General features: G+C 40.8%; 1 protein-coding gene across 1 annotated transcript in view; it reads right to left on the bottom strand.

Moving 5' to 3' along the window:
- LOC309545093 (vomeronasal type-2 receptor 26-like) overlaps nucleotides 1-12,506 on the bottom strand; it is a 427,741-nt gene that overhangs the window by 408,816 nt on the left and 6,419 nt on the right. Inside the window, exon 2 of the mRNA XM_082244227.1 lies at nucleotides 11,808-12,099. Coding sequence (XP_082100353.1) covers nucleotides 11,808-12,099 — 292 coding nt within the window. The remainder of the gene's footprint in view (nucleotides 1-11,807; nucleotides 12,100-12,506) is intronic.

Genomic DNA, 12,506 nt, shown 5'->3' with positions numbered 1-12,506 from the left:
TTCCATGCTAAATGGGACTCTTGGGACAATTGTGTTGGACCAGTTAGTACTTCTTAACCTATATGGTATGTCTAACTAGACAGTTCTGACCCCTCAGGTGTATTTGACTACTTTATATTCTGCTATATTATGACCAACGTTTATTGCACACTTGCTATGTTTTCAGAGTATTTTTCTATGCAATATATTTTTATATATAGATTCGATGTTACATTGTTGACCTGTGTAAAAGTTAAATTGTTTTCTTGTATTGACTTTCTAATAAAATCTTTTGTAAACAAAATAATAAAAAATGTTGTAAATAAAATTTTTGTCTTTAAAAATATACTTTTTCAAAAAATAAAATTCAAGTAATGTGGGTTGCAACGTGCAACATTAAAAAAACAAACATGGCGAAACATCAGTCCAATGGGGCATACTCTCGAATAAAGGGATCTTCAGGGTCAGGATCAACCCCCAACCTCCGCTCCAAGAAGGCTAGCCGAGCCCCACACCACCGTAGGTATCTAATGGCCACCTCCATGGTGAGGTGGGTGTGCCCTGGGTAGAAAAAGACAGGATAATTAGCTTGAGGCAAAATGAGGCAAACAAGGATTGTACGAAATGTGCCTCAACAAATATGCTTTGGAGTATATTGGGTGGCTTTTCTCAACACTCTGGAGCAAATATGATAAATTGCTGTTGTCTACATAGTTACACTCAAAAGCTTAATACACAAATGTTTTTTGAAGCCTGAAGATGGTAGAGATGACAGTGGAGCAAACACTTTGTTGGTGTTAACACATAAATCCTAGGTGCTCCAGCTTTAATAGAACCTAAACCTTGAACTCAAACTTCCACAGCAAATTGTTCAAAAGGTTACACAAGATGGCTTGGAATGTTAGTAGCAGTTCCACCAAATCTAAGTAAAAGGCTTTTCATGTCAACACAACCAAACATTTTGAAGAATGTAAGGTGTTGTGTTCAATTGGTGTCCCACGATACATGTGCACACATCTCTCTCTATCACCATCAGAATTTGGATTGAGTTCTCTCTCCCTCTTACAGTCTATAGATTGAAACAGACACATTGTAGAGACTCACCCCTTGGAAGACGGAACGGCGAGTGGTGGCAGGGGTTGATCCCTCTCCTCCCCAGATCCCCTTTGTTCCAGCACAACTGTGTTAGGAGAGAAAAAAAAGTTTATCAAGGAATTGACTCACACTAAATGTAGGTTAGGCAATCATGAAAATGCTCTAACACCCACTCCTTCCCCCTCCACACTTCCCTGAAAGTGTGAGTTTAGAATTTTTACGGTGGTGATGCTGATTTGTACACTGCAAGCTTTATGCTTCTGGGTGAAGCTTGTAGCCTTAAAGATACATAATCCATGCTTTTGTGCTGATTGTGTTTCTCAGATGTTGTTTCTGCCTCAGCCCTGCCTGTTCAAAGTGTTGGGAACATCTCCTTTTTGGATGGCTGGGCAAAACAAATCAGGTTATACTTACCCGCTGTTGATTTTTTGGGACGAGAGCAGTCATGATCCTCCTCTTAAAATGGCCCCTCTACACCCCTCTAGGCACCTCCCTCCTGTTGATTGTCCCCACAGCAGGCAGCTTGCTATGGAGGCACCTGAGATGAAGCTCACAGCCTAGTGCCTGTTCAGGCACTAGGCTGTGAGCCAGCCTGCCCCCCCTCCCTTCCGATAGTCTCAATGATTTGGAGTGACAGCATCAGGAGGCAATCTTGGCATGCTGTCACCTCAGCTAAGGAGGAGGGGGAGTCCGGACCAGACAAGTGTTTGCTTGAACATTTTTCCAGTAAGAAAAGGGCCCTGGTAAGTCTAAGGGGGCATATGCACACCAAACACTTGGAATACTAATGGATAGAATGCATTCACATAAAGAACCTGCTGCCTTAATAACTACTTGAAGCCTCATCGGGGACATACACATGTAGCATTTCTCCCCTTACTAAGTAGACACATTAAAGCAAAAGCACACATTACTTACCATTAGCGAGGTTTTGTTGTGCCCCTGAGACAGATGGCCTTTGGTCATCAGAGGCAGATGGCCTTAGGTCATCAGAGGCAGATGGCCTTTGGTCATGAGAAGCTGTCAAAAAATACACAAAATGTGAACTAGAATTTGGGACATTCCCAGAGGATGAGCATTTTTGACATGTTGTGAAACGTTGACATGTTTGACATGTTGTAGGGAAACAAACACAAATTTAGAGGAGGGTAGCTTGAGAAAGCAAAGAAAGACTAACATGTCCAGTAATGCTCCCCAATACCACCTTCCAAACATTAAAGTTAATCAATAGTGTTTCCATGCTGACAGTGTTGTGCAATATGACCTTACAAATATTGGTCAGTCTTAGAAGTTCACCAAACCCAAAAATGGCCACCCTTACATCGACCCTCATGGTACATTCTCCATCCTTGACCTTACCAATCCTCCATGTCAAAATCATTATCAACCTTCCTGTCACATGTAGCAAAAATGCACTTGCTTTGACTACAACTTGATACACATCACCCTAGCACACACGTGAGAATCACATTCAATGTACTTACAGTGTGGTTCAGGGGAGCCGGACAAAACTGTAGAAAAATTATCCTCCACCCCTGGAGTGGGGGATAATTGGGGAGACCCTGCATGTGGTGATGGTGTTGGAGATCCTAGAAACACAAAGACAAAAATACAATCATTGAACAGCAGCTATTTTCTAAAGACACACATAAAGTAGTCCCTAAACATTGAAGGTAGTAGTTACAGTGGACTGGGTAAGCAGAGGCCCCTCCCCCAGTCCTCCACAACAAACATCCTCAATGTCAGCTGCTACATAACCCCAAAGACAAAAATATACTTTACAGCCCTTATAATTACCAGGACACATTGAACACACAAACACATGTAGAGTACTTACTTCCCATTTGAGGACAGCCGTTGTCCTCATCACTGAGGGACAATTCTGCCTGGTCCTGGCCACCCACTTCCTCATGGTCGGTCCCCATGGTCCTGGCCCTCCTGCCCCTGGGCCACGTGACTTGGGCCTGCCTGTTCAGGCTCCGCTCTCACTGAAGCTACATCAACCACAAAAGAGAACAAAACAAAAATTCATTCCTCAAAGTTAGACCTAATACACAACACACCAGCACATCCACATTACTTACAGTGGGCCTGAGAAGGCTGAGCCTCCAGCTCCTGGTCACTTGTTTCTAAAAAGAACAACATCATAATTTACACACTATTTTAGGACACAAATAGGCAGCAACCTCTAAACATGCTAGCACCATACTCAATGCCCCTACAATTCTGCACATAGAAGAGCACTTACATCAATGAGATGCATTAACCATGTTTAGAAACAGGAAGCCAACATCCATTCACAATGGGTCACACCCCCCCAATACACCCCCCCAATAAATACGTAGGTTGAAAAAAATGCACCAACATTATTAGTCCTGATCACTAACCCCCAAAAACTTGATAATTTAAATTTCTACAATTAAAATGTTTCTGCTTACGATCAACAATTCTGAGACGGTCTAGCGGCTCACTCCCAGGGACCACGTACTCCAGTGTGGTAGTCCTCCTCCTCCCCTTCTTTACCAAACACACCACCGGTTCGCGTCCGTCCGCTGTGGCTAGAACCAGAAGATAAAGAAGAACAAATTAAAAGACCAATGTTTATGGTAGTAAAAAAGATTGTGAAGAGACACTTGATGGAGGGGGCAAAGGTAGGGGGGGGGGGTGAATTGTTGCATACCTAAACACAGGCCTGCCTACCCAAACAATAATCACAGATCTGGGCACATGTAATGTATATCTTTACTTACCAGAGATTTGGTCCACAGCTTTTCGCATCAGTCTTGGAGACCGACGCTTCAAATTACTCCAACCCCGCTGCAGGTCCACAAACAGGGCACGGAACCAAAATCTCCGCTGCAGCCTCATCCGGACACGACACAGGATGCTGTGTTTGGTATAAGGGTGGGTGTTTATTTCATCATAACCCCGGAGGAGGAGGAGCTGTGGAAAGAGCAATGTATGTTTGAGTCAAACTATGTACAAAAATGTAAATTCTTCCAAAAACATGCGAGATCCTCTTTTAGATATTGTAGAACAAAGAATCCCATTTCTGGTGATACATATACATCGATGTCCAAATCTAGCTCCATGACATAGGTTGACCCACACTGGTGATTACCTCAACATAATGTTGGCATTGTGTCAATTGTCCATTCAATACCCACCTCAAAGTATCATAACAACATGTGGAGGCTTATACACATCACCATGGCTAGTGTTTGGGGAGGGGGGGGGCGGCTGTTTTTTATTTTCACATAGGCAGAAGCCACATTACTAATCTGACAAGCAGATCCTGTCCCCACCCCCCACAAACAAAAGTCTACTAAGTACTTTAGTTATGTCTTACTTAACACAATACATACTCATTCACAGGAGGGAGGGACATTTGAAATGGTGAGGGCCTATGATAGGTGAACACACTTTTTTAAGGAAAAATTACGACATCTCAAAGTCTCATAGACACTGAGATGAGTAAACCCTTTAGGGGCCTTCCCTGGAAGAATGTCCATGTCCAAGATATGGACACGCTTATTTAGGTTATTGGTGACAGGGCGCCTAGAGATTTTAGTTTAGGGGGGAGCTCTGACATTCCTTGAGCACAACTTTTAGCCTATTTATTACTTCCCAAAAGCTAGACAAGCAAGAAAGGGCACAATCTCTATTGTTGGTGCTTTTGAATATGTTTTATTTTTGAGGTGTTTTATCATGTACATGCTAAAGTGACTCTTTACCCATCTTGGAATCTGTACCAATGGAATTTGTGGGATCACATGTTAGAGCTAACATCGAAAGTCTTGACACAAACATACGTTATTGATCAAGCTAATGATGTGTTAACGCCCTTTTCACACTGGGATGACTTGTGTGATGACTTAGGCTGCCCATACACAATACTATTTTATTATAATTTGCTGAACAATTTTGGATCAATTTAACTTCAAATATGTAGTACAAAGGCCTGCGTAATTAGATACAAGTGAAAGTGTTGTTTATCTTTGACCTCATATTATGTGGTTTGTGGTAAATCGAACAGAAAGTGTACAACAAAAGTTGAACATGTATGGGCAGCCTTAGTCGCCTGACAGGTCACACTCCATTGTGTGCAATGTAACCCTTCTAAGCAGAGTGACTGAAGTTGCTGCACATTACTCCACTACTTGTGTGCGACTTTGGAGCAGCTCTTACTGCCGGCTCACACTCTTGCTATGACAGACATCAGATGTGATTTGGAGCACAATGCTCCTAAAATCACATGCGATGTGTGTGTGTTGCAAATTCAGCCATACAGTTTGTGTGGCTGAATTATCAACACAATCACAGTCAAATCACACAGAATCCTTTTTTGTGGTCCACAGCAGAATTGGATCGCATAGTGGTTCAGAGCAGTGCCATCCGATTCATGTGGGACCTGTAAAATCCCAATGCGATCTGATCTGGGGGTGTTGTTAACTTGCAATGGACACCCCCATGGATTCACATATGCCAGTGATGCCTGTGCTGTGAATGCGATCCATGAACACGCAGGCAACTCGCAGTGTTATCACATCAGTATCAAGTGAACACACACTCATGTCTTGCCTTTTTTGCTGCTTTATCCAATGCAATCCTTTGGAGACATGACCAGACCATATTTTCGTGCTCACTCATTCCATCTCAGGTGAAAAAATTAGCTGCTGTCTGCACATCCATCTTATGATGGTGACTCTCAGCCAAACATGTCGACCACCAGAGCTTGCAGTGTGTATGTATGTATGTATTTATACCTAAAATTGTGTTTAAAATTTATTTAGGGAATATCATGTTTCAAATCTTGCATATATGAAAAGGGGCAAAACATTTGTGTTTATATAGACAGATTCAAAAATGTATTAGCAATATGTAACTTATTTGTTGTTTAATATTTGTACAAAACTTAAATATTATCTATATCCCATTTTTATATCTATATCATGATTTTAGATATATCTAAAAAATAATATTTTTAGCTATATTTTATCATATATATTTAATTACTATTAAATAAATGTAAAATTTAAATTATATTTTTTTTTCGGAAATCCGAATTTTTTTTAAAAAAAATATTCATTATATATAAGATCTTCAATAATTTTTTGCGTTAAATACATATACATACACACACACACATATATATATATATATATATATATACACACATACACACACACACACACACACACACACACACACACACACACACATATATATATATATATATATATACACACATACACACACACACACACACACATACACATATATATATATACACATATATACACACACACACATATATATATATACACATATACACACACACACACACACACACACAGGAACAGGTTCACATACAGGAAGTTTCTAGAATAGGGGGACTGACGTAAGCTAGGCAGGAAGTGCACACGTGGGAAAGTACACTAAAGAACACTCAACTTAGACACCCGCTAGATAGGCGACAGACCCCCCATTGGCTAACAGAGATCTCGCACATTCAAATGTGTACATTTTCACACACACACACCTCTCACCTTGCAGATGAACGCCACACAGTGGGAATATAGAGTGTAGGCGCCATGTTGCTCAGAATTGCGAGAGGAACTGTACACATTCCGGAAACGTGTGCACCCAATAATAGTGTCGTTTCCGGTTGATTTTGGAAATGTGAGCACGCATTTTAAACCGTTAGCGAATTTGCGAACACGAGTAAACATTGCCTATACACAATCAGCATGTCTAACAAAGATTGCAAATAATAAATATAACAAACATTTGTGGAAACCAAAAGACATTTTTATTTATACACATGATCAATGTTTTGAGAAGACATTTGAAACATGTCCGCCCACCACCATCAATGTTTATTCCAAACAGAATACACAGCTCAAACATTTCCCAGGATATTTTTTTTTTTTGCACAGTGTCCACAGCATCCCAGTGAAGCCACACAAATTTGAGATATTTTATAACATTAACTTCTTACAAAATTTACACCATATACATCAACAAAGATCCAAGAAAATTCAGATACATGTGCAGATTGACTAACCAATACACAATAATGTTAAAACAAACAAAAACTTACAGAGAGTCAAGTATTCATTCCCATAAATATAGCCTGGGCTATGTGTCATTAGACATAACAGACAACACAGCCAAATCCCACCGCCCACCTAAAAATAACAAAGGCCCTCAAATGTTAAACATAAAGCATGTCCCACGCACAATATATTGGACCTGTTGCCAGGCCAAATCTTCTCTCATGTCTGAATGTTTTTTATAAGCACACACCCAGTAATGGTAATGCCCAGGAGAAAATTTAACTGTGTGTGTCCTGGAAGCAAAACAACATAAGTGCAAATGCTATTTTGTAAGGCTGTAAGAGGGAGGATTTGCCAAGCTTTGGAGCATGCGTGGTTTATCCAAACACACACTAAATCGTCTGAGTGTTGGAGCATGCCCAGTTGAAAAAAAAGGGAAATAGAAAGAGAGAGAGAGAGAGAGACCTAAAAAAAAAAAAATATACATACATGTATGTATGTATGTATGTGTATATATGTGAAGTTACAAATGTTTTTTTTTTAGGGTTTACTAAACAGTATTTCTAATGTTTATATAACGGTATACATACATATATATATATATATATATATATATATATATATATATATATATATATATATATATATATATATATATATATATATATATATATATATATATATATATACAAATACATGATATATATATATATATATATATAAATATGTATATTTATATATTTATTTTTTAAATTTGAAAACCAAATTTGGGCTTTTGAATTATTTTGGGGGGGGGGGGGGGGACATTGCTTTTGGAGTTCAGATTGTTGTTTCAATGAAGATTGAACATATAGCTAAGCCAATAATCATGCTCATCACTCATAAACATCCTTAATCTTGGCGTTGCTATTACAGGCGTTCTTATGGGTGTTTTTTCAGGCGTTTTAACAGGCGTTTTTTGTGCAGGCATTTGCAGATTGACTAGAGACCAATAAAAAACGCCTGTAATCTGCCCAATAAGAAGCTCATGTTCTTTTTTGAGCGTTGGGCGTTCTGCTCATGGCGTCAAAACGCTCAGGTGTGAACAGGGGCCATTGAAATGAATAGGATTAGTCTTGTTGGGCGTTTTGAGAGCTGATCCTAGAGCAGAAAAACGCCCACAAAACGGCCCAAAACGCCTACATGTGAACGTAGCCTAATAAGTTTGGAGTTGTAAGGACTGAGAAATAGCACATTGATTTGGGAGTCTGCTTTCCTGCTCTAGGTTTGTGAGTTTGAATTCAGAATGAGCCCTCTGTATGGGCAACAATTGGAGCTCTCCAACCCTCCAAATGTTAGCATCAATACTTTTGATATTGTTTGACATAGGCATGTGATTCACCAAACTCTTAATATAAAGACATTACCTAAATAAAAAAGATGCCACATAAAGTCAATATCTAGCAATATTGAGAGATAGAGCTATATTTGTTTGTTTAACATATTTTGCTAAATAGCCAAGTAGGGGGATATACTTGCAGTAAAATGTGTTCTAAAATGCAAAAGCTTGGCCATACGTCTTTCCTGATTAAATATTTTGTGGGATACCCTAGATAATTTTGAGGTTCTATCTAAAAACTATATATAAGATTGTTATAGTGAAATATGATTGAGCAGGAAAGGTTTCTAGAATGTTGTTATGTGATGGTGTTTACTAAGGAATCCCTTCCTAGAAGTATGAACTATGTGCATGTTTTTCAAATCCGCCAGTTCATTCCATTTTACATGGGCGATACAGCGGATTTAACGTTCAAATTCACTATACCGCATGCTCAAATTTTTGAAAGTGCAACTTTTTGAGACTAGTTGGTGTTGCGCACATGAGCTCTCTTACAGCTCGGGACTTGAGGAGCTATTTTGACTTTCTACACTTTTAATCTCTCTTTCTAGGTCAGTTTTTAACACAGTTTAAAAGCCATTCACCTCCAAATGACCTCCCACACATTCCACAGTGATTTGAGATTTTTGGGGGTACTAAAAAAAATTTGGCAAAACATTAGTCGAGCTTTTAGCTGAACTGTTTTTAAGTCACGCCCTGACGTTGTAGCATCTTAATGAATCTAACACTATACGTTATTGGCCGCCGGCAGTATGTTGAATACCAATTTCATACGTTCAAATTCGCCAGTTCGCAAAAATCCTGGCGTTAGCCAAATAGCGGTACTATGAATTAGGCCCATGGTGTCTACAAACAATGGTGTATATACACTGGCATTTTTATTTTTGTATACTAATAATGGTGGTAATCAGAAACATACAGTATAGTAGTACAGTGCGGTGGGAAATCTGACACTCACTGACACTGTGTGAGAACTGACTAACTGCCACTGACATCACCAGTGACACTAAAACAGTGATCAGTTTTAAAACTATGCATTGTCACTGTATTAATAAGGCTGGCTGGGAAGGGGTTACCGTTTAGGGCAATTTAAAGGGTTAACTGTGTGCCTAACAATATGTTACATAGTTACATAGTTTGTGAGGTTGAAAAAAGACATCGGTCCATCCAGTTCAACCTATGATGTGTGTGTGTGTGTGTTTGCTGTTAACCGTACATTGAATACCCCTGTATGTTGTGGTCTTTAAGGTGCCCATCCAGCCCTTTTGAAACTATCGATGCTCCCTGATGATACCACTGCTTGTGGAAGAGAATTCCACATCCTTACTGCTCTTACAGTGAAGAACCCTCTACATATTTTAAGGTTAAACCATTTTTCCTCAAGTTTTAGTGAGTGGCCTCATGTCTTATTGTGTTCCCTTACTCTAAAAAGGTTGTTCTTTATGCTAGGGTCGCCAGTACAGTATTTGTACGTTGATATCATATCCTCCCTCAATCGTCTCTTCTCCAGAGAGAATAGGTTCAGTGCTTGTAGTCTTTCCTCATAGCCGATGTCCTCCATTCCCCTAATTATTTTTGTTGCCCTTCTCTGGACTTTCTCCAGTTCCAGCACATCCTTCCTGAGGACCGGTGCCCAGAACTGGACAGCATACTCCAGATGTGGCCGGACCAGAGTCTTGTAGAGTGGGAGAATAATCTCTTTATTTCTGGAGTGAATCCCCTTTTTTATACATCCCAGTATTCTGTTGGCTTTGCTTGCAGCGGCTTGGCATTGCATGTCACTGCCAAGCCGGTTGTCTACCAGTACCCCCAGGTCCTTTTCCATCCTAGACTCACACAGAGGTTTCCCCCCTAGTGAGTAGCTTGCTTTTGTGTTTCTGATGCCCAAGTGCATTACTTTACATTTTTCAACATTAAATCTCATCTGCCATGTAGTTGCCCACCCCGTTATTTTGTTCAGGTCCGCTTGTAAGGTTTCCACATCCTGCATAGAAGATATTGGCAAGCTTAGTTTAGTATCATCCGCAAATACTGAGATTGTACTAGATATCCCCTCCTCTAGATCATTTATGAATACATTAAACAGGATTGGCCCCAGGACAGAACCTTGGGGGACCCCACTTTCCACACCCGCCCAATCCGAGTACTCCCCATTAATCACCACCCTCTGTACTCTCCCCTGGAGCCAGTTCTCTATCCAGGTACTCACCCTATGGTCCATACCTACCTTCCTTAGTTTGTACAGTAAGCGTTTGTGGGGAACGGTGTCAAAGGCCTTTGCAAAGTCCAGATACACCAAATCCACAGGTTTACCTTTATCTAGGTGGCAGCTCACCTCATCGTAGAAGGTTAATAGATATGTAATGTGTGTAATATGTGCGTCTTTTACTAAGAAATGTGACTGTTTTATCTCCCGGCTCTCTGTTCAGAGCTCGGTGTTAGTAAGCACAGAAATCTGAACTGTCATTCGCTAAGCCAAACAGCGGACTTGGTGACCGACTTGTGCTTTAGCGAATGGTAGCAAAGAATGGGTGGCAGGCACACGCGCACCTGCTACCCGTAAATAGCGGATTACTTATATACTGTATGTCACTGTTCCGTGTATATTGATCTGGCACCGGGTTTTACCTCCTGTTTGAGCTGCTCGGGTTCCTGTCAATCCGCCCTGAACCCAGGTATTATTATGCCTGTGCACCTGTGGCTTAGTGTTCGAGCAAAGTGTCTCCACACTGAAGCTGCACCCTCCTGTTCCTCTGGCTTTTGCTGTGCTGAGTATTCCTTCTTTCTGTGTGTTGTTTGATCTTGTCTTTGTTCTTCTGTGAGTACCCCGTGTCCTTCCAGTGTGCTAATTGGCTGCACTGTGCCCACACAGGGGTGTCAGAAAGCCACAACCTGGGGGCTGGCACTTAGCACAACATCCACACCACCAGTGGCTCTGGAGAAGACCGGGTAGCTCCATAGATCCTGTGACTCTGGCACACCACTGTTGCATGCGGCCACACAGCTCCCACATCTGTGAGGACCCGTACCCGGGTACACTTGGTTAGTTTTTGCATTGGCCGCTAGATGTTGAGCTACAGTCCCAGGTGATCTTACCATCTGATCACGACACTGTAAATGTAATCCAGACCACAGCATCCACCCTGTCACCTTATATATACAGGGGCCGATCCACAAGTGGGTTATACTTTATGATGCTTTGCTACAAGGGCTTTTTGTTCCCTATTGACCAATCTGACCATAAGATGACTAGCTGTCCTAACCGTATGTAAAATAGAAAATTCAGCTTTTCTTACCTGGGTGTAACCATACAGATTCAGCAGCTGTGCCATTTGGAGAGTGGTGTCAGAATTGAGATCCCCAATGAAACCAGCCAGGGCCCCCCGCTCCATACAGGAATAATTTGGAGCTTCCATTGTATGTCCAGACAATATCTGTAGAACATCTTTTATAGCTTTATTCACATGTCCACAAGAATCATACACATGGTATCCCAGAGTCACATTGGGCAGAATATCTGGACTGCTGTTTATCTCATCAATAGCAAATATAAAAGCCAGGAGATGTCTGTATTCTCTCCGGTAAACTCTGCAGGAAATGGATAGGTTTGCATTGGTCTACAGTACAAGGACTGAAGCAGAAATTCTCTATAGCAAAATGTATAAAACATTTCAACTACAGATCTATGGTGGGATTGGTCAATCATTTCTTCATCTATATGGGTTAGAGCAGTGGTTGTCAATTAAGGAGATATAAGGCACCTCAGCTTCAGCCCCTGACATCACCAAGCAGCCTCACATAATATTCAGTATACAGCATGCAACAGTATAGAAGAAGGTCAGAGAATGCAGACTTACTACAGGAAAGGGTCAGAGACTACAAACTTGCTACAGGACTGGTGGGGGCCTGCAGACACGCTGTAAGAGACCGTCAGAGATTGGGGCTATGGATAAGGAAACCTTCCTTAGTTAATTTGTGTAAAGTTTCTCAAATCT

Source organism: Pelophylax lessonae (genome assembly GCF_965119305.1).
Source record: "Pelophylax lessonae genome assembly, chromosome: 1".
NCBI classification, from domain to species: domain Eukaryota; kingdom Metazoa; phylum Chordata; class Amphibia; order Anura; family Ranidae; genus Pelophylax; species Pelophylax lessonae.
This window is presented reverse-complemented; position numbering and strand designations above follow the sequence as displayed.